General features: G+C 50.4%; 1 protein-coding gene across 7 annotated transcripts in view; it reads left to right on the forward strand.

Moving 5' to 3' along the window:
• TDP1 (tyrosyl-DNA phosphodiesterase 1) overlaps positions 1–23,004 on the forward strand; it is a 78,024-nt gene that overhangs the window by 36,404 nt on the left and 18,616 nt on the right. For 5 of the 7 annotated variants that reach the window (XM_019969373.2, XM_070798008.1, XM_070798007.1 and 2 more), the window contains one exon: positions 19,153–19,255. In XM_019969373.2, coding sequence (XP_019824932.2) covers positions 19,153–19,255 — 103 coding nt within the window. Of the gene's footprint in view, positions 1–1,973; positions 2,351–2,372; positions 2,496–19,152; positions 19,256–23,004 lie in introns of those variants that run through there. The other 2 variants (XR_011569054.1, XM_070798009.1) reach the window with 2 other exon arrangements.

The following is a 23,004-nucleotide window of genomic DNA, read 5'->3' on the forward strand; positions in this document are numbered from 1 at the left end:
TTTGGTGAAAATCCTCTTAACTTAGAATGCTTTTTCTCAAAATAGGGTCAAAACAAATAGAGAAACATATCAGTTATTGGGTAAAAGTGGTCTTGTCTAGCACCATGGGTTTTTTTCTGGGGAAACAGGTGCCCAGAGAAATTAAGCATTCAAAAGCATCAGCTCGCCAGAAGGCCAGGGTGGAGGCTGTGCCAGTGAAGCACTGCCTGGACTTTGCACGTAAGTGACTGGGAGGTGCTTCGAAGACGGGTCCTGGGTTTGGGGTGTGGCCAGTAGGGAGGTGTGAGGCGGTCACCTTCTAGAGAAGTCAAGAAATAAAACTGGTTTTGCTGGGAGAATGGTCAGCTGGATTAGATTGGCCTCTTGTGGTGGGAAGGTTAAGTGGAATTGTCTGTGGGCGATGTTGGAGTCAGAAGGTCAGCGTGTGCGTAGTATGTTTTGGAACTCTCTTGACACCTTGAGCCTCTGTGTGGATGGTCGGGGAGAGTGGCGCCGAGGGCTGGTGCCCGGGAGGGAGGAGCAGACCAGGACTCAACATCTCGCCTCCGGCTTCCCAAGCCTTCCCTCCCGAGTTACGGAACAACTGGTCACCGGCCTCCAGAAACAGTCTTCTTCTACTTAAGCAGTGTTCTGCGTTGTATTTTTGACATCGTAAAATTTAACCATTTCCACATGTGTTTACTGAGCAGCTACTATGTGGCAGGCGCTTCTCCAGGTTCAGGGAGTGCCATAAAAGCACACAGTCCTGACTTTATGGTAGTGAGAATTGCATAGAAAGCAAGTTTATTTGTATATGTCAAATGATGATGGTTGCTACAGAGAAAAGTAAAGTAGAAGAATAATTTAGGTGCACAGTCCTTTATTCAAAATCCTTGAGACGAGATATAGTTCAGTATTTGGAGCTTAATGTGAGTACATATAACATGTGTTTAATATCCGTAGCATGGTTACAAGTAGCCTCACATTATTTTAGGTCAACTTTTGTCACCCGATGAGCTCACAGAAAGAAGTTTGCCAGTAAGTATAGTGAGTTAGGTAAAAGTTTAATTTCCAAGTTGGTTTCAGTTGTTTTTAGATGTTCAGAGCTAACACGTGGTGCTTAGTGTTAAGTCGCCTCAGTCGTGTCCACCTCTTTGTGATCCCAGTGAACTGTAGCCCACCAGGCTCTTCTGTCCATGGGATTCTTCAGGCAAGAATCTTGGAATGGGTTACCATTTCCTTCGTGAGGGGATCTTCCCGACCCAGAGCTCGAATCCACGTCTCTTATGTCTCCTGCGTTGGCGGGTGGGTTCTTTACCACTAGCACCACCTGGGGAGCCCAGTGCTTATGCTGAGTTTCGGGCATTCCTCTAAAAAAGCAGCGTCTACACACACACACACACTCATATAATCCTGGTAACAGTCCTGCAGGTGAGCTGTGTCCGTCCCCTTTACTAATGGGAGAACTGAAGCACAGAGAGGGTCCGCAAGCGTCCAGGAACCCAGGCGTGTGCCATCCCTGTGTCAGGAAGGGAGTCTGCTCCTTAAATGGGAAGATCAGGGAGTCCTGACTGACGCAGCGACATTTAAGCAGAGACCTGAAGGAAGGAAGGGAGCCATGTGGATGGAGAGCCGGGAGGAGCGTTCCCAGAGAGAGGCACAGTTGGGAATATTCTGGTTTGTGTTTGAGAAACAGAATGCGTGCTGCTGGAATGAGTGGGATAGGAGGGCAGAGCAGTTCCTGGGGGTTTGGTCAAGAGGACGCTTTGTGCAGGACTGTTGTGTTCTTTCTAGGGTGCTAAGTAGCCCGGCCCCCACGTACTGACCACCATGTCATGGCGAAAGCAATGCAGACGCCCATGCCTCTCTAAATACCCCCTAGGCCGTCTCTCCTGCTGGTGATGCTGTCACCTTTGAGAATAAGTTCAGAACTTTGTGAACAGCTGATTTATGAGCGCTACTGTTCTTTCCTTTCCTGCATTTTCCTGTTTTAGAGCGATGAGGCGGGGTTGCACAGAGAACCATGGATTCTAGTCCAAATGAAGGGATAATGCCAGCAAATCCAGCAGTCCATCCACAAGGGGCAGATATGTTATGTTTTAAGACTTGGATTGTCGTGAAAGATAAATACACCAAAGCTGCATATATTTGATTCCTCCCCGAAAGATAAATAACACCAAAGCCGCATGTATTTGACTCCTCCCCTCACTTTTTTTTCTTGACACTTTACTACTTTGATCTATTGTTAAAACTCCCTGTTAATGTTGATGCTTGGGATGAATAAGTGCTTTTTATTAAAACAATATTCTCAGAAAAAAGTATAATAGTAATAAGCAATATGGACGATAAGCCGTGTGAATTTGACTCTAATAATGTGACTTTTAATAAGCCAGGTTTGCACGTCCACAGAAGTGCTGCCCGTAAAATGGCCACCTGGAGAAACTAGACATTTTATGAGAGCACTGCCACCCTCACATCCTTTGGCCACTCTCCAGAATTTCCTCTGTGGCACATTAGTAAGTATTATTTCTTAACAGACATGTGTCTGTTCTGGACCTTGTGACTAAGTGGTTGAAGGCAATTGCAGATTTAGTATCTGGCAGTTCCTGTGGCGCAAGAGTCTGGCCATGGGTTGGCTGGTCCTCTGCACAGAATCACAGTGTTGATCAAGGCTACGCGCTCCTCTAAGGCTCAGGGTCGTCTTCTACACTGGCTGGTTGTTGGCGGAATCCGTTGCCTGTGGCTGCAGGACTGAGGCTTCTGCTTTCTTGGTGACTGTGAGCTGTTGGCCACTCTCAGCTCTGAGTGCTGCTTCTGGTGCGCTCCACGTGGTCTTCTCCATGAGGAGTTCACAGCGTAGCTCACTGCTTCTTCAAAATCAACAGGAGGGAAACAGAAAAAAACAAAATCAGCAGGAGCATCTCAGTCCCCAGGAAAGGCCCAGTCCGTCCTTCCAGGCTTCACTTGATTAGTTCAGGCCCAGGATCATCCCAAATCTTCTGATTAACTCAGAGGTGCAGGGATTAGTGACCTGACCATGGGAATGAAATCCCATTACATTCACACTTGACTCACACTCCAGGGGCAGGGATAAACGGGAAGTGTACACCAGGGGCGAGGCTGAGTCTTGGAGGCCGTCTTCCAATTCTTGCCTTCTCTGGCCTCAGTCATTACTCTGCTGGGTTCATCCGTCTGCTTCTCCAGCCTTGACTTGAAATAATTTCTTCCTGTTTTGCAAATTGAGGTTTGTTTTCCATAGTCAAGGGAAAGTCTCCTTGAGCATACTCACAAGACTGACCCTCAGGCTCCCCGAGAAGCTGTTTGAGAAGTGCAGCCCTAGCATGATTTGGAGCCAAAGGAGGCAACTTGATTGGAGGGAGGTTCTAACCATGCAGCACGATAGCTTTGGAGACCCACACTCATGGGTGTATAGAGTTGCTAAAAATTACGGTTATAAGTCTTCTAAGAGGTAAGCAGAATCCTACAAGATACAACTCCCACCCCACCCCCACCCCAAGAAAAAAAACGTCATCACTTTAGCAACGCATTTCACATATTTCCTGTAGAGTGTGCATAGTGATCGCTGGTCATTACCATCGCTAGCCTATCGTAATAGAGGATGTTGGCTTCCTGGTCACAGAGACTTGGTTTTACCCAACTGACATTTCACAAATGCGGAAATCGGCTTGAAATCAGGGACTGAAATCTTAAAGAAAACACTAGTTTTCATATACTTTTCATCTTCTACTTTATCCTTTTATATTCGCAAATACCAGATTTTTCCTTCCCTCTCTTTCATGATGTGTTGTGATTGGGGTTCTGACTGAAAGCATGTATAGAGCCTAGGTTATGTTTTAGTATTATATAGTTGCCACATCACCAAAATCCCCCCTAAAACCACTTTTAATGAAGTTTCTTTGTGAATGGACCTGTCTCCATCCGTTTTTGTCCTGCTCTAAGAGAAAATGAGCTCGAAAGTCCCATACTATTTTTCCTACTGGAATGCCCTTCCTGACACTTGGTAATTTTGTGAAATACGTGTGGTTTCTTTCAGACCAATAAGTACAGTGCCTGTTCAGTACCTGGTCTGCAGCGGCCCAGGAAATTGTGAATGAATGGATGGTGTCCCTCTTCATCTAACTGCCGCTCATTTTCTGAGCTTCTCAAGTTTTAAGAGTGTTTTCCCTTCTGTACTGTCCAGCACTCTTAAGCTTATTTTTAAGGATTTTCTCAAATCGTCCCCTTTGACACTTCTAGCTCAGCAGACGTGAGCCATTATTTTTCTTTGTGTTTTTGTGAGGCTTCTCAGGTGGTGCAGTGGTAAAGAATCCACCTGCCAGTGCAGGAGACTCAAGAGACTCAGGTTCAATCCCTGGGTCAGGAAGATGCCCTAGAGGAGGAAATGGCAACCTCCTCCAGTGTTCTTGCCTGGGAAACCCCATGGGTACAGGCGCCTGGTGGGCTACAGTCCCTGGGGTCACAAAGAGTCAGGCACGACTGAGCACACACAGCACTTCCTGCCTGGTCCTTGTACGTCTTCCTTGTTGGTTTTGAGGGCGTTTATTGGCCTCAGTTTATTATGAGCTGCTTGAGAGCCTGTGCCAGGGGCTTGCTTATCTTTATTCTCAGCATCTAACGCATCTGACACTGAGCCCAGTTATGTGTAGGGACCAGTGCATATTTGAATCAGAGACCTTTACAAAATACTTCTGTTCAAATAGATCATATCTACATATCACAGATCAGGGGTGTACAGAGGGAATTTGTCTTCTCCTCGTTCCCCAGCCATCCTGCTCATCCTCAAACCACCACTGCTGGTTTCTTTGCTTTAACCCCATCAACCCTTTCAAATTCAAGTACCTCAGATGATGATATTATCCAGTCAGCCATCATACTATGGAGGACATAGCCCCGAGGTGGAGTCCAAAGTGGAGAAGGAAATGGCACCCCACTCCACAGTGTTCTTGCCTGGAGAATCCCAGGGACAGGGGAGCCTAGTGGGCTGCCGTCTATGGGGTCACACAGAGTCGGACCCCACTGAAGTGACTTAGCAGAGTCCAAAGATCCATGTCCTAAGTTGGGATTGCCACATACTAGCCTTGCCACTCAAATCTTGGAAAAATCATTTCTTATCTGGGCCTTTATCTGACTTATGGAGTGATCAGAGGACAATGATAGGAAGTAAATGTGGCTGTTACCCATTAAAGTGTGTGAGGTGTTAAGTGTGAGTTAACTGCTTAATTTTTACTGGCTGTTGACAACCACGTGTTATTATTAAGGTCATATTAATTAGACCTCTAGGAAGTCAGGAAAGCTTATCAAGACTTTATCTGTTTGGTTTATATGAAAAAAGGATGTGTAATATGTGACCTAAAGACTTTTGATAAATAAAGCCTTTTCTGAACTCAGTGTGGTTAAGTTTAAGACTAGTCATAATTATTCTATAAAAGCAACACAAGTATATTCAGCCAGAAGAATGTGTTCAAATAAACTTAAAATTAGCACTTTGGATTGAAGTTATTAGAATGTTACATCGGCAGGCTTTTGTCTGGTTGCTTTTATGGAAAGCTATTTATAGTTCTCGATGCTACTGTGAAATCATCCCATGTTTGATGGGCAGCCTGTTATGGAAATTACCAGAAGATAATGACAAAGACAGTGTTTAAATTTTGCCACAGGACCAAGCAGGCAAGAAGATGAGCTTGAAGAAGCAGCCTTGGCTGAGAAGATAGTGCCTAGGAGTATTTGGCAAACCCCAGTGAGAACAGTTATGAAAGCTGTGCATTGTGGGTGGGCAGAACGGGATTGCTGTCACAGTTGCCTAGCAACCGACAGGATGAGCAGAAATGTTGGTGCTGCCACTTGAGGGGAAAACAAGACAAGTGCTCGACTACAAAACCGCTGTGGCTTTTTTGAAGAAATGTTAAGGGCACTCGCCCCCTTTGCCTTTCCACACAGTAGTGAGGTGCTTCTTTAATGTCTGTTCCTTTGATTCTGAATCTAATAGTCTGTTTCCTCCTTTGAGCTTTAAAAAAAAAATCACATTGGACGTCACAGAAAGATTATTCCTAGACGTCACTGGAGTGGATCTGGTTCCCTGGCACTGCGGCTCCAAGGTCCTGGTGTTAGTTGGTATGCCTCATGTACTTTGTTGCGAGTGACTGTTTCGAGTGCGAACGTCTGCAAGCGACTTCTTTGTGCGTTAGAGGCCATCGCAGGCCCCTTGCTTTCTCGTGCTCTGGTGCGAGGAGACCAAGGGCAGCGCAGGCCCCTTTCCATGCTCGTGGGAGCAAGTCTCTCAACGCATTATCCCTGGTGGGAGGAAGCTTGGACCCCCAACCTGGGGTCTCTAGACCCTCGAACTCCAGCACTGCTGGTGACGAGCGGTGCCTGTGGCTGGAGGTGAGGCGCTGACTGGGAGGCCTGCAGCAGGAACCAGCCTCCAGAGAATACGCCTCTCGGATGACGGCAGGTGCGCGTGTGCTGACTCTGTGCTCACTCCCTGAACCCTCCCAGTGAGGAGCGAGGGGCTCAGATCCTCATTTTAGAGCTAGGAAAGCTAAGCAGAGAGGCCTTGACTAACATTCCCGAGGAGGCGCAGCGGGCAGGGCGAGAGAGGTAGGACTCCGCCGAGAGTCCAGTGTGACTGCCTGTGCCTTTGTGCCGGACGCCGCGCTAGGCTCTGGTGCCAGATGCTGGACAGGGCGTGGGCCCTGCCCGCAAGGAGCTCGTGTTCTAGCTGTTGAGGCCCTGCTGGCTGAGGCTTGGGAGAACATGCAACTCAAAAGCTCGTGGCAGCCTCGTTCCCTGAAGACCGCCGTGCCAGACCTTGCCTCCTCCTGGTTAGCAGCCTCCCGCTCTGCTAAGGCAGGTGTCTCCCCCCAGCTCTTCTCTCCCGGCATTTAGCCCAGAATGCTCTGACTTCCTTCCCATTGCTTTGCCAGAGCCTTGCCTCCCTCCTCCCGCAGTGAGGTTTCGGTTTCTGCCATGGCTGTCTGTTGTGGCCCCTGCTGGTGCACTCAGACGACACTGTGGCTGCTGTGAGGGGCCTGAGGCCTATCTTCCCTCGCCTTGTGCATCCTGCCTCTGCTAGTCCATCCACCGACCATCCCTTCTGTGCCAGGATTTGGCATGGTCCAGTGCTTAAATCTTCAGGGCTCTTTTTTTTTTGGCTGCACCAGAGACAACACTCGGAATCTTAAATAGTTCCCTGACCAGGGATCAAACCTGTGCCCTCTACAGTGGAAGCTTGGAGTCTTGCCCACTGCAGCGTCCCTTCAGGGCTTTCTTGAAACACTTCTTCATCCTGGTTATCAGTTCCCACTTACTACTCAACATCCGGGACCTGAGCGAGGGCCTGACTTCTCCAGCTTCTGCCCAGCTACTCTTTTCACACCAAACCCAACCACATGGCGTAGAGGTCCATGCTCCCAGAGCCTGGGTCTTCTGGATGTTCCTGTCGCCCCACTGTGAAGTCCCTTCTCATCCAGTCTCTCATCTGCACTGCCTTTGTAGATCCACACTCAGCCCCTGTTCCCAGTACCAGGTGGGCCTGCGGGCCTGCCCATGTCCCGAGCTTGGGTTAGTGATTGCTCAGTCTGCCAGTCTGCCGAGCACTTGATCAGGATAGAGTTAGATATGTGCACACATTCATGTGTGTATGTATGTGTGTGTGTGTGTGTTCGTAGGAATTCACGATTCACTCTGTGGCAGTTAAGGGCATCAGTTCAGTTCAGTTCAGTCACTCAGTTGTGTCTGACTCTTTGTGACCCCATGAATCGCAGCAGGCCAGGCCTCCCTGTCCATCACCAACTCCCAGAGCTCACTCAGACTCACGTCCATCGAGTCAGTGATGCCATCCAGCCATCTCATCCTCTGTCGTCCCCTTCTCCTCCTGCCCCTAATCCCTCCCAGCATCAGAGTCTTTTCCAATGAGTCAACTCTTCACATGAGGTGGCCAAAGGACTGGAGTTTCAGCTTTAGCATCATTCCTTCCAAACAACACCCAGGGCTGATCTCCTTTAGAATGGACTGGTTGGATCTCCTTGCAGTCCAAGGGACTCTCAAGAGACTTCTCCAACACCACAGTTCAAAAGCATCAATTCTTCGGTGCTCAGCTTTCTTCACAGTCCAACTCTCACATCCATACATGACCACTGGAAAAACCATAGCCTTCACTAGACGGACCTTTGTTGGCAAAGTAATGTCTCTGCTTTTCAATATGCTATCTAGGTTGGTCATAACTTTTCTTCCAAGGAGTAAGCGTCCTTTAATTTCATGGCTTCAGTCACCATCTGCAGTGATTTTGGAGCCCAAAAAAATCAAGTCTGACACTGTTTCCACTGTTTCCCCATCTATTTCCCATGAAGTGATGGGACCGGATGCCATGATCTTCGTTTTCTGAATGTTGAGCTTTAAGCCAACTTTTTCACTCTCCTCTTTCACTTTCATCAAGAGGCTTTTGAGTTCCTCTTCACTTTCTTCCATAAGGGTGGTGCCATCTGCATATCTGAGGTGATTGATATTTCTCCGGGCAATCTTGATTCCAGCTTGTGCTTCTTCCAGCCCAGCGTTTCTCATGATGTACTCTGCATAGAAGTTAAATAAGCAGGGTGACAGTATCCAGGGTGGCAAAAACCGGGGAAGGGATGGCTCAGAGGAGAGAGAGATCACTTCTTTGTAAAATAAGCACGCTTTGGGACGTGGTCCGTTTTGTGTGTGACAGATCGAGGGGACACACCAGGTGGAAGAAGCCATGTACTTGAAAACCTGAGGCAGAGCGCGCTGCAGGAGGGGCAGGCAGGGGGCGCTGTGCAGGGGCTGCAGGCCGGTGGGCGGGGCTGGGCTCGCGGGGGGTGGGGGGGCCTGGAGTGACGTCAGAGGACTGGAGGCTTTTCAGGTGCCGGAGCTCAGGGCCTGTGAACTGATGTTACTGATAACATCCATCGTTGTTCAAGGCTTTGATGTACTGTTTTCATGGTAATGCCACCCTGTGCTCTGGATCTAAGGAGAGCAGATATTTCATAAACATAGAAACGGCGCAGAGCCGAGGCTGCTCCTCGAGGACATGGTCGAACCAGAGCTTGAACAGCTCCTTCTTCCAAGTCACAACTCTTTCTGGAATTGGTTTATGGGACAGAAAAGAGAAACTAAAGCGTGAGGGCAGAAGAAGCTGGTGCAAAGTTCCAGACAAAGGTGGCCGCAGAAGGGCAGAGCAGAGGGCCGTTCACGTAAAGGCCTTCTTACAGAAAGACCTGGAGGACACAGGAGCGGGCTGGCGAGAGCAGGCCGGGGCAGCTGGAGGAACTAGGTCGCCCGCAGGGCTGTGGACAGAACTGTGCGGGAGAATTCCCGGCACCGCAGGCCTTGCGGAGCCGGTCGCTCGCCCCAGCGAGGCGGCCCACGCGTCGCGAAGACCTTAATGGAAGCCACTCCTGGGCTCCGCGCTTCAGTGCAGAGGCCGTGCCCCCGGCCGGGAAGCGGAGGTCAGAGGCCTGCCCTCACGGACTCGTGGGGGCTCAGGGGAGAGCTCCTCTTCAGAAGGCCTTCAGAGGGCCCTCAGGTTAATTGACCGGATACGGGCTGTTTATCAGACCTTTCACGCACATGGTCCACTGCCCACAGCCACACCTCTGCTTCTCGACAGCTCCTTCCGTTCTCTAAGCTGCTTCCCCACGTCGAGAGTCAGGGACTGGGCTGCGTCGGGGACTTCGTGCTGTGTCCATGGAGCCCTCGGGGTTCTAGAAACCACTCCCAGACCCCACTGTCCTGATCTGAATAGAGGACTCCCTGGATTTAGGAAAAGGGCTTCCCTGGTGGCTCAGCTGGTAAAGAATCTGCCTGCAATTCAGGAGACCTGGGTTCAATTCCTGGATTGGGAAGATCCCCCTGGAGAAGGGAACGTCTTCCCACTCCAGTGTTCTGACCTAGAGAAGTCCATGGGGTCGCAAAGAGTCAGACACGACTGGGCAACTTTCGCTTCACTTCATGTTTAATAAAAAGTTAATATTACAATAAATAACCTCCCAAAGCCTTCTAACACCATTTCACAGATCTGTTAAAAGTACCTATACGTTCCAGGACGTCTCTGGTGGTACAGCGGCTGGGACTCCATGCTTCCCATGCAGGGGGCCTGGGTTCGATCCCTGGTCAGGGAGCTAGATCCCACATATTGCAACTGAGGCCTGGCACAGCTTAATAAACAAATAAATCCTTTTTTAAAAAAGTATTGATGCTTTCCAGATGTTACCTTCGTGCCGTGCTTTACGATTTCCTAAGCACATTCACCTTATTGTTGATGTTTTCATCACTCATTATAACCCAGTGAAGTGAACATATGGTGCTAAACCCATATTACAGGCAAAGAAATTGATGCCAAAGGATGTTAAGCCCAAGGTAACAGCTGGCCAAAACCGGAACTCAAACCTGCACCTGTGGGTGGTTCTTGTAGATGTATGGCAAAAACCACCACAATATTGTAAATAAGTTATTCTCCAATTAAAATTAATTAATTATTTTTAAAAATCTTACGAATCTGTTGCTCTTTTCAAGTCCTTGTTTTGCCCGTCCACCACAGGAGACGGTCCAAAATAATGGAACGTTTCAGTCAAAAATGAAATAGCAATTCTGGCTCATTGGTTACTATTAAGTATATGCTGAAGTTCTTTGACATGATATTCTAAATACCAATTTTGACTTGAGATTTGAAAAGCAACTTTTGATCCCAAAGCACAGTATTCTTTGCCATTTTGGGTTCTGGATACTAAGCTGATGGCTTCTAAAGCCCTTGTTAATTTGATTTGTGGGGTCAAAGAGAGAGGGGTCTTTTACAGTGCAGGTTGGCCATTAGGCTGGCCTGTGCCGTGGAATGGGAGCCCGGCTTCCGAGTGCAGATTAGGAAGCGGGCCGTGACTGTGACTGAGAAGCAGAGTGGGGCTGCGTGTGGACTCCTCGTCTGTTTGGTGACCAGAGTCAGTCAGGAGCACTACTTGCGAAAACCCACACCCAAGGATCTCTTCTGATGCTTCACTTTGCTAATCAGTGGAAATGCAAGGTCGTAATCGTTTTCATTTTTCTTTTCCTGCTGACTTTTCTTTGTTAATATATTGTATCTGTCAGTCAGATATCAGCCCCCAAAACACAGATATGACGTGTCCTTTGTGGTAATTAACCTCACAAGACATCTGCTTTAATTTTAACCATGCTTTTAAATTCCTGGCACTGTAACTCTCATATCTGTAGTGAAATTTGGGGGACATATATCTGTATCCAGGAGTCCCAAATCATTCTTTACAAAATAAAATAGAAGGTCCCTCTGTCTCTGCCTTGGACACTTGTGGTGGGATTGCTAAATTGGTGAAACAATCTGATGAGTAATTTTTGAACCCATGGACCACTGTAACCTTCTAGGATTAGGAGACCTGAATGGACCTGCCTCCTGGAGAATGCCAGTGCTTGGTGAGTCCCGCCAGAGAAGAACCAGTCACCCTCCCATAAATTCAGCCAAGTATCATGATGGTAATAGGTAGCATCTGTTAAGCATCATGTATGTGCCTGGGATTTAACACACTGTTTTTTTTTAATATTTATTTGGCTGTGCAGGGTCCTAGTTGTAGCATGCCAGGGTCTTTAGTTGCAGATTGTGGGATCTAGTTTGATCCCTGTGAGAGATCCCTGGAGTCTTAGCCACGGGCCCAGCAGGGAGGTACCTGCAGGTCACTTTTATGAGGCGGGTGTGTTACCCTACTGTGTAGGTGCAGAACCTGAAGATGAGTGGGATTGGCCCTCAGTAGGATTGAAGTGTGTGCGAACTCAGGTTCTGCTCTCGCCCTTTGCTCCACTGTGCCTCTCCTGCTTAATTGTCAGCAGTTAGACCTTTCCTCTATATTTTTGTGGTTAACTCTCTTAGCTGCAGTGAACAAAAGTCTTGATACATTGTATCTTCTAAGCCTTTGCGTGTCAGGCTCTTTTCTTGAATTAATAACACGTTTCTCGCCTGCCTAACATCTGCAGGATTCAGAGCCAGCAGACATCTGTGGGCTAGAATAGCCATCAACAGCTTCTTCAAAGAGCTGGAATCTGTGGAGGAGTAAAGGGTCGTCATCACATCACGAGTGGGCAGGGTGGGAGACATCGTGGTGGAGGAAATGATGTTTGCAAAGATGTGGAGGCAGCCGGTATATCAATTAAGTCAAGAGTAGAGGAATCCTGAAAGAGCATGATGCGAGATAAAATTGAAGGGCATAGATTTGGTCAGACTGTGGAGGTTCTTAAGCCTTGATATGTGCTTAAGGAGAAAGGCTGCACTGGCGCTTAGAGAGCCCCAGGGGGAAGACACAGTCAGAGACAGAGCAGTTCATGTGGAGCTGAGGTCTGGAGTGGGAAGGGCTGAACTGGGCAGATCTTCTTGGAAACAGAGGATGTTATGGACTTCCCTGGTGGGCCAGTGGTTGGGAATCCTCCTGCCAATGCACGGGACATGAGTTTGAATCCTGGTCCAAGGAGATTCCACATGCCTTGGGGTGGCTAAGCCCGCACGCTCTAGAGCCATGTTCCACAGGGGAAACCCCCTCAGTGAGACGCTTGTGCACCACACCTGCAGAAAGCCTGCTTGCAGCAACAAAAACCCAACGCAGCCAAAAAAAAAAGATGTTATAAGGGGCAGAAAAAGAAAAAAAAACTTGATACCTGCCTCTATATAGTTTCCACGTGAGCCAACAAGTCCAAAAGACTGCGACTTCTGAGCCTGCCTGAGACTAGACAGAAGCAAATTCAGAAGGAGGCTGATTTTCAGAAGGGAAGGCATGCTGATGAGTTTTGATTTTTAGAAAGCCGGGTTTGGGATGACCATGCGGTATCCCCATTGAGAAATCCAGCTTGTGACTGGAGATGCCCATTTGGAAATTTGGTGAGCCGTCCAAGCTGGCCGAATCTGAGCATCATTTTGTTCAAATGACAGTTGCAGTTGGTGAGTGGGAAACTCCCAGGGAAGAGACGAGAGGAGAGACACAAGGACAGAGTGTCAGCTTAGAGGGCACGGTCGTTGTTCAGTCGCTCAGTCGTGTCCAACTCTGCGACCCCATGGACTGCAGCACGCCAGGCCTCCCTGTCCTCCACCACCTCCTCAAGTTTGCTCAAACTCCTGAGGGTACAGAACCGGGTGGCAAGAGCAGCAAACGTGAGAGAGGCTGAGTCCGAGAGCTGGGAGAGAACCAGGGTAGGCACGTGGAGAGGGGGCCTCAGAGGCCAGAGGCAGAGGAGGAACGCCGCCCTGCAGCAGAGCGGTCTGGAGCGGACGCTCAGCGGTGGCGCCCCACGACCGGGCCGCTGTGCACTGCTGCGTGTCCAGCAGTGCTTCTGGCCTCTAGAGAACGCCCCAGACATTGCTAAATGCCCCTCAGAGCGAAGTCACCCCCAGTGAGAACCACTGGTCTAGAAGAATAAGGAGTACAGAAAGCCCATGGGCTCTGGCAGTTAAGAGTATTACTTGCGTAGAAGGCTGACAGCAGAGGTTTTGAGACAAAGATAGGAAAGCTGCCGACACCTTGTTTCAGCACAGCAGGACCCATCCCGGCTGGTCTCCAGAGCGTGAGGTCGAGGACTGGCGGTGTTTGAAGCCAGTGCATTTGTGGCCGTTTGTTACAGAGCAGCAACAGGACACTAGAGCACACTGTACATTAGTAAAAAAGGCTGGTGATGTAATCTACGAGTAGAAGATTCACAGAATTAAACGTAGGTTTAGAAATGCGAGAGGATCTGTCAGAATTAAAGACTGTATCTTTGCATATACTTAGATACAATCACATCCTTTGCAGTGACAATATCTTTCCATATTCCTCGCAAAAAGTGTTTTTCAGTACATACAGAGAAACGGAGCTCAGGTGCAGCACAGGGAAATCTACAGCAAATGCAAAGTGGAATGTGAAGCACGGCATCATTGTGTGTGTGAGAGAGAGAGAGGCAGGCAGGCAGCTGTGGGGCTTGGGGACAACGAGACCGCAGCCCAAGCCCAAGCTCGTCCTTCCCGCCCTCGTCACCCAGCTGCTCCGTCCCCATCCCCTCTCGCGTCCCCATCCCCTCTCGCGTCGCTGTCCAGCTGTCCACCGTCTGTTTGTGGCATCTGCTGCCCACCCCTCCTCCAGGAGGCGTGGCTAAAAGCTCGGTCTGTTGGGCATCTCTGCGCTGGGGCAGAGGCCCAGCGATGAAAGGTCAAGGGCCAGTGACAAAAGCGATGTTGTGTCAGAGGACACAGTTCCCAGAGCAGCAGTCATCCTCTGGGGTTCACACGCCTTCCAGCGGAACCTTCAGCTCCATCAGCCGCTCCAGGGCTCAGGCCGGCGTGGGAGGTGGTGACTCTTCTCAACACTGGCCTTCCTTTCTTCTCCGTGTCCCTTCCACGGCCTTCCTGTGCTTTGCTGAGCTTTATTTTAGGACTTGTCCATTATACGTTATTAGTTTAAATTTAGCCTTCAAGGTTTAAGCCATGGGACAGAATTCCCATATTGTGGGCTGAGATCAGATCTCTTAACAGCCATGCTCTGCAGGCCCTGGCAGAAAATAGACCACAGCTGAGCTCCTGGTCATTCAGTTCAGTTCAGTTCAATCTCTCAATCATGTCCAACTCTTTGCGACCCCATTAACCGCAGCATGCCAGGCCTCCCTGTCCATCACCAACTCCCGGAGTTTACTCAAACTCATGTCCATTGAGTCGGTGATGCCATCCAGCCATCTCATCCTCTGTCATCCCCTTCTCCTCCTGCCCTCAATCTTTCCCAGCATCAGGGTCTTTTCCAATGAGTCAGCTCTTCGCATCAGGTGGCCAAAATATTGGAGTTTCAGTTTCAACATCAGTCTTTCCAATGAACACCCAGGACTGGTTTCCTTTAGGATGGACTGGTTGCATCTCCTTGCAGTCCAAGGGACTCTCAAGAGTCTTCTCCAACACCACAGTTCAAAAGCATCAATTCTTCAGTGCTCAGCTTTCTTTATAGTCCAACTCCCACATCCATACATGACTACTGGAAAAACCACAGCCTTGACTAAAGGGACCTCTGTTGGCAAAGTAATGTCTCTGCTTTTTAATACGCTATCTAGGTTGGTCATAACTTGCCTTCCAAGGAGTAAGCGTCTTTTAATTTCATGGCTGCAGTCACCATCTGCAGTGATCGGGGCTCCATAAAGTGCCCCGTTGAATAACTGACTGTTAGTCTGCTTAGCTGGGGGCTCCAGGGAAAAACCTTCCGCCCGGTGGAGGCTTCGTAGCGTGTCCGCTTGCCTGGGCTGAGCCAGGTCTGTTGTGCAGAGTCCCTTCTCTTGCACGTTTCTGGTCAGGGCTGCCCCGAAGACGCCATGGCTATAGCTTGTTGGTGGGGTTTCTGCTTGTTGCTGTGGTTCCAGCTTGTTCTCCTCCACTGTGTGTTCATCCTCGTTGGCTCCTGCCCACCCTACAGACTTCAGGCTGTGAAACCAGGGCAAAGTCAGCAACGTTACCCAGGCTACTTTACTGACTCCTGGAGCTCTGGTGTCAAATCCCTGTAAATTTAGCCTTCAAAGTGCTTCTACTTCTCTGATTGAACCCTAACTAACGTGCATATCTATCCCCCTGAAGCCCCTGTTTTTATTACTTGCTCAGCAATGACTTATAGTCAGTCCACTATATATGTAGTTCCTTCATATCTGTAGTTGTATATCTGTGATTCAACCCAGCCACCTGACTTTCTTAGTGGCTTACTTCTGAAAGGCGGTACAACACAGCACATCCAGAGTCCCGCCCTCCGAAGTTCTCCAACGTACAAGTGTTTGATACCCCCGAAGAACGCAAAGTCAGTTCAAACCCGGCCCTCTCTGGTGATGAAGCACAGACAGTACCCAGAAAGCGCAGCCCTGGGGGACAAGCCGCAGCTCAGGCCCGCAGGAGACAGAGGAGACATGGGAGAGTGAGCTCGCGGGCTGCAGTGGCCACAGCGGAAAGCCAGGACAGGCTGTGGACGTGAGTCCTGGCTGGAGAAGATTGGAAGCTAAGACTGCTTTGGCGTTTCAAGAACAAAAGAGCTTGTCATCAGGAGGCTTATGGTGCCACTGTGCCTCTGCCAGACACTGGCAGGCACCCACCCTCACCGTCCATACACAGGCAGGTCAGAGTCTGCACGTGTACACCCCGTGTCCTGGCTGTGGCTGTCCTGGGTACCAGTGATCCAAAGTGTATTCGGAGTGTAAAGAATTATTAAGGATGCTGTTTCAAGGAATAAAAGTTTATCACCTAGACAGCCTGGAAGAGACTTTTTAGTCTCATTATTCAGGATAGACTTTAAGGTTCTAGGTGCTTAGAATTCTCTTAGAAGCCAAGTACAAAGCAGGGCTGGAAGAGACCATCTGAAGAGGTGTCCTCATGGTCTCCGTTGATGTTTATCTTGGAATAAGCCCTCAGATCTTGGGATGTTGAGGAAAATGAGACTAGTGAGGGAAGAGTGGAAATTAGCCTTCCAGAAAGTGCCTTTTACCTGCGGTGCTGTGCTGCCACATGGAGAGAGTTACCAGGCGGTGATAATCTAGGAAGCTGGGAAAAAATTCACAGGAAGACGGCTTCCACCTCACACTGGTTGGTTTTGCCATTAAAACCTGTGTCTCTGCCCTGGAGGTCACTTCACATTACTAACAAGCAAGAGAAATAAAAGCATGCTGTCATCTTGGACCTCTAAGGAGCCGTATTTTTTTCCTAGAGTCATAGTATCACTGTATTGTCAGCTTCCCGCTTCCTCTCCTTTTGCGTTTTCGTGACACATCACAGATGGTGATGCTCATGACTATGGCTCCTGCGCATCAAAGCAAGTCCCCTGGTCCGTTCAGGAGGGCGGGAGGTCTGCAAATACACCTCTGTGATTTGACGCTGTGGCTTACTTGCGTTAAGAGCTCCCTCAGCTCTGGTCTCGGTGCTTCTCCTGTCTGTTCCCTTAGCACCCTGACTAGAAACGGTTCTGTTCACCTTGCTGCTGCCTGTCTCTCCTTGACTCAGATTCCCACAGCAGTAGTTCCGGCCCGAAGTTCAGGAGAATAGTTGATGCCCCAGCGAATGAATCTTTAAATATTCTGTTACCCAATGAAGTCAGGCTTTAAGGGTCTGAATAGCTGAGGTTTTCTCTCCATTCTAAAAATGAAATAGAGTTTGGGTGAACCTAATTGAAAAAATGTTTCCTGCGAGTAATCAATTTTTGGATGAGAGGTTCTGGCCCTACTTGCTGCGAGAGTTTCCAAAGATGCTTCAGAGCCTTTTCATCTCCACTCCTGGCGACTTGCTTGCCTTGGCACCTCCCCTCTGGTCAGGTCCCAGCCTCCTTCCTTCCACCGCGATTCCAGCCGTGTCCACAGCTCTTAATCTACATAAAACAGGATGCTGGTTTCTTTTCACTGAAAGTAAAATTAGCAGGAAAGGGAATGTGTTTATCAGTGTCATCTTACTCTATAAAGTGATACTGACATAGTTTTTTTTTAAGTATAGTTGAGTCATCATACTATTTTCAGGTATTTTTATAGATTATACTCGATCTATAGTTTTTCATAAGATAATGTCTCTAGGACCTCCCTGGTAGTCCAATGGTTAAGAATCTGCCTTCCAATGCAGGAGACATGAGTTCGTCCCCAGGTCTAGAAAGATTCCACCAGGCTCCTTTGTCCATGGGATTCTCCAGGCAAGAATACTGGAGCGGGTTGCCATTTCCTCCTCCAGGAGATCGTCTCAGACAAGGGGTCAAACTGGAGTCTCCTGCATTGGCAGGTGGACTCTTTACGACGCCCATGCGTGATTCCCTGCAGCCTGTTCACTCTGTGCGGGCAGGGGGCGCGTCTTCAGCCCCGTCCCCAGTCTTGCCCCGCCTCCTCCCTCCCCACCATGCCCTCTGGTTTGTTCTCTGTATCTGTGAGTCTGTTTATGTTTCAGCATGTGTAGTTGTTTCTTATTTTTAGATTCCTACATACGTCGTAACATACAGTATTTTTCTGTGTCTGACTTCACAAGCATACTACTCTCTGTGTCCATCCATGTTGGTGCACATGGCAACAAAATTTCACTTTTTCACTACTGAGTAGCATTCCACGGTGTATTTGCATAACACACCACGTCTTTATCTGTTCATCTGCAGTGGGCGCTTGGTTGCTTCAGTATCTTGACTATCATAAATAATGCTACTGTGAACACGGGGCACATGTATCTTTTCGAATCACTGCTTGTTTTTCTCCTTAGAACATAAACCCAGGGCTGGGATTGCTGGGCCTGTGGCAGTTCTGTTTCTAGTGTTTTGAGGAGCCTCCACACTGTGTCCGTAGTGACGGCGTCAGTTTACATTCCCACCAGCACTGCACCACGGTTCCCTTTTCCTCACATCCTCACCAGCGTTAATTTGTTATTTGTAGTCTTTTTGACCATAGCCATTGACAGAGCTTCCCAGGTGTAATGGGGGCTTCCCAGGTGGTGCTAGTGGTAAAGAACCTTCCTGCAAATGCAGGAGACATAAGAGACACAGGTTCAGTCCCTGGGTCGGGAAGATCCCTGGAGAAGGAAGTGGCAACCCACTCCAGAGTTCTTGCCAGGAGAATCCCTCGGACAGAGGAGTCTGGCGGGGCTACAGCCCGCGGGACCACACTGAGCCGAACACGACTGAAGTGACTTAGCACCCACGCATTGCCAGGTATGGGTTGCTCGTTGTGGTTTTGATTTCCATATCCTTGACTTAGTTTTTTCTTAAGTGCAGCTTTTATGTACAACATCCCACATCCTGGCTAGGGCGTGAACAGGAAGCGTTTTTCATAGGAAGAAGCGGGGAATCTTTCTAAGGAAGGATAATTATTTTAATAGCCCTCCCTCAAGGGAAAACGCAGATGAGAGTGAAGCTTTTCGGGCAGTTGGATAAACCTTGAAGAACACAGCAGGATTTACATTCCTGGAAAACCCCATGGATGGAGGAGCTTGGTAGGCTACAGTCCATGGGGTCACAAAGAGTCGGACACAACTGAATGACTTCACTTTCACTTCACTTACACTTTTCCCCAAACGCAGGACCGTGCCGGAAGCTGAATGGATGTGAATGGGGCTCTGGGCGCTGACCGCTGCTCTCGCCGCTGGGGGCGTTGGACCCACGCCGAGACGCCTCACTGAGTCCCGCTCTTTTCTTGTCCCCGCAGCGCCAACCTGTCCAAGGCCGCCTGGGGCGCGCTGGAGAAGAGCGGCACCCAGCTGATGATCCGCTCCTACGAGCTCGGCGTCCTCTTTCTACCGTCAGCGTTTGTAAGTCCACTCGGCTGCCTGACCGGCGTGAGCGAGAGGGAGGGGGTATGTACTCCCATCTCTGGGCTTCCCAGGTGGTGCTAGTGGTGAAGAACGCACCTGCCAACACAGGAGACATAAGAGATGCCGGTTTGATCCCTGGGTTGGGAAGAGTCCCTAGAGGAGGGCCCGGCAACCCACTCCAGCGTTGTTGCCTAGAGACTCCCATGGACGGGGCGCCTGGTGGGCTTATAGTCCATGGGTCGCACGGAGTCAGACATGACTGAAGTGACTCGGCGTGCGTGCACTCGGGTTCTCTTCTTTAGTCTCCGTGACCTGCCCAAGGTCAGGAGGTCAAACAGCTGTGAATTTGTTTCCCCGATCACTCCTTTGGGTGCTGTATGATCACTGCTCTCAAGGAGTATATCCAGTAGGTGATGGAAGATCTTGCTTTGGGTAAAGTTAATAACAGTCTTTAAATAAAGATTGTGAACCAGAATGTGAAAGTTACTACAATATCAGCAAAGGGAGGAGTCAACCAAGTGTGAGATTTGTTCTGGGGTGGGGTGACCGCAGACCACCTTTAGGAGCAGGACGTCTTGAGGAGGGGCAGTGAAGGATCCTGAGGATTCTCGGTCAGTGGAGAGGAACAGGAAAGGCAGGCTATGGAGGAACTGGCCTGAGCACCAGCCTGGAGGCAGGGGGGCTCACAGCGTCTGCTGGAGACGGGGTCCCAGGGTCACGGAGGACCTGCTGTCACAGTCACTGGGAAGCCCCCAGGAGGGCACCACGCAGGAAGCCGTGTCTTTCTCTCAGTGTCCTTGTTCTTTTCTTGCCACTCACTGTAGTTGAGTTGCTGGTAAGCACACCCGTGATGCTGGCCCTTGGCACTCCACTCAGCCTGGACCAGGAGACTCAGCCAGGGGAGTGCTGTGAGCTGGTCCTGAGACTTCCCTCCAGGCCCCGCGACGTGAGGGCATCGTCTTGAGGTGGGCTGAGAGCGCCTTCTCTCAGTCTCGGGGGATTTCTCACAGAGCCGTCTCACAGGCTGTCCTGGGGCAGCCCTGTCACAGAGGGGGTTGCAGACGAGGAGGCGACTTCCACAGGCCCCCCCAGCTCGTCGGATCCAGCAGCCCCCAATGCTCCGTCCCCCCGACCCTCCTGGGATCGCTCAGCTGTGTCATCGGGAGGTAGTGAGTCCTCAGCACTAGGGAACTAATACTCAGGTGCTGTGACCATAGTGGCTATAGCTCTGAACTCAGGCTAGAATTATCTTCCAGTAATAGCTTAAGTCGTGGAGTAAATTCTGTGTCACTCATTGGCTTTTGTTGTCAGCATCTGCAAACTTCCAGTCCTTTCTAACTGTTCCGACGTGATCCCTCATCACAAAAATGAAAACAGGAAAGAAGTATGCTGCACTTCCAGAAGCTCTCAACCCCTCTAAGCGACTAATTTTTACCTCCTATGTTGCTTCTATGTGTACATTAGAGAAAGAATGGCCATAATCGTTTAGAATCCCCAGAATGACTGTAGACTAGACTCTTCGCTCAGATGGTAAAGAACCTGCCTGCCAATGCAGGAGACATGAGAGATGCCAGTTTGATCCCTGGGTCGAGAAGATCCCCTGGAGGAGGGCGTGGCAACCCACTCCAGCATTCTTGCCCAGACAGAGGAGCCTGGTGGGCCACAGTCCATGGGGTTGCAAAGAGTAGGACACAACAGAGCAACTAACACACCACTGTAGAGGTATACCACCATTCTAGCTAAAATAAGGATGTAGTCATGTATAAAGACCATCGGGCAAGAATATTGAAAGATGGACTCCCCCATCCTACACTGTGCCCCCAGGGTCAAGATTGAGGCCTCCGGCAGGGGGGCTGTGGAGCTGACTTCCTGAGGCAGCGGGCTCTCGAGTAAGCAGTTCCTTGTCATGTTTCCACGTGCAGATCCCACGCTTCACGGCAGGCCTCCTGCACACACTCAGGAACCCACACACCACCGCCGTCTCGTCATCAGGCTTCTTCCCATCTGGGCAGATGGCCATGTCCTTCAGCGAGTCATCACTGACTGGGTATCTGACCTCGCCTCCCAAGGGCCTGACGGTCGAGCTGATCAAGGATGTTGTCGCAGTGAAACAGATGCCTTGTGTGAGAGAAGCCCCGGGCATAAGCTGGCTGCTGAGACACATGAGGAGGCTTGAGAGACGCCCCGGGCATAGGCTGGCTGTGAGACACCCCGGGCATAGGCTGGCTGTGGGACACGTGAGGAGGGCTGAGAGACGCGTGAGGAGTGTTGAGAGACGTCCCAGGCATAAGCTGGCTGTGAGACGCATGAGGAGGGCTGAGAGACGTCCCGGGCATAGGCTGGCCGCTGAGATGCATGAGGAGGGCTGAGAGACGTCCCAGGCATAAGCTGGCTGTGAGACGCGTGAGGAGGGCGCTGGGCCCAAGTGAGCAGAGCCCAGAGGTCTCAGTGCATATCTAAGGTCTTTTAGGTGCATTTTTCAGAAACCAGCTTGAGCTGCCTTAGGCCCACAGAAGAGGGAGTGTGGTGGGATTACGGGATGGGAAGGACAGTGGAGGTGTGGAGGGCCGGGCTAGCCAGCCCCCGATGACGGGCTCTGTGGGCTGCCGCCCCCGCTGCAGCTCCATCGCGGACCTTCTCGGCTCCGTTGCAGGCCGTTCTGCATTTCTAGTCACTGCCCAAGCTTGGGTCTGCCCTCCACGCCTCTCCTTCCCAGCCCCGGCCCCAAGTAGGGGCCTGCTTGCAGAGAAGGGGGTTTGGTGTGAGCTAGGAAGCCACCCAAGAGGTAGGAGCTGACTGCCAGGGAGTTTTACTGGTGAGTGAGGTGATGTGTTTTATCTGGAGGAAGCAGCTAAAGGGTTTTTGCAGCACAGGAGACGTTGTCCTTCAGCCGCTCTACCTCGTCCATGTCACGTACTGTTCTGCGGAGCTTCTGAGAAAGCAGGAGACCTCTGTGTGGCCCTCAGAGAATTAACATTTATGGATTTGATTTTGAGGGCACCGGAGATCTCTGCCAGGTCATCAGTCATCTTGTGGAGGCTGCAGGAGCCCAGAGCGAGACTTAGCTTGTGAAGGAGAGGCCCTCCCTGCTCTGAGTGCACCCGGCTCGTCCCTGGACTCGCTGCCTGGGGTGGCCTCCCGCACGGTCGGCTTTGCAAGCACCTCCCGCCGCCTCCAAGAAGGCAGACGAAGCGGGGTCTTCTCTCGGGAGGCCTGTGCCACTGTCCCAGCCAGGCAGCCCTGCCTTGGCCTCTTTCTTAACATTCCGGGCTCCCCACTGATGGGGTTGGGCCCACACAGTGTTGGGGGTCGTCTTTACTCAGCCCACTGATGCAAACAGGAATCTCATGGAGACGCCCTAGAGACACGCGGGTGATGTTTGCTGGTTCCCCGGTATCCCGCGCCCCCCTTCTCGGGAGCCTTAATCCATATTACGGACGGCCCCTGAGGCTCCCCGCCTCCCCCAACCCCCGTCTCTCTCGTCTCCACTGCAGGTGCTGCTCCTCTGCGCCCCACGGCCTCGAAAACCGGGGCTTGTCCCGGGCGCCCTGTGTTGTCATTGTTGACTCAGGCGTCTCCTCAGCGGGGCTGGGAGCTGCTCTCACAGGAGGGCCTGGCACACGGGGGCTCTCCCTGAAGTCTGTCCGTTGGTGTCGCTCCCGTGAGGTTCCTGGAGCACCCTCACCCCTTTGTGTGAGGAGGACAGTTACGCAGAGCAGTGACGATGTGGGCGATGTGGATTTAAT

This window comes from Bos indicus, chromosome 10 (genome assembly GCF_029378745.1).
Source record: "Bos indicus isolate NIAB-ARS_2022 breed Sahiwal x Tharparkar chromosome 10, NIAB-ARS_B.indTharparkar_mat_pri_1.0, whole genome shotgun sequence".
NCBI lineage: Eukaryota > Metazoa > Chordata > Mammalia > Artiodactyla > Bovidae > Bos > Bos indicus.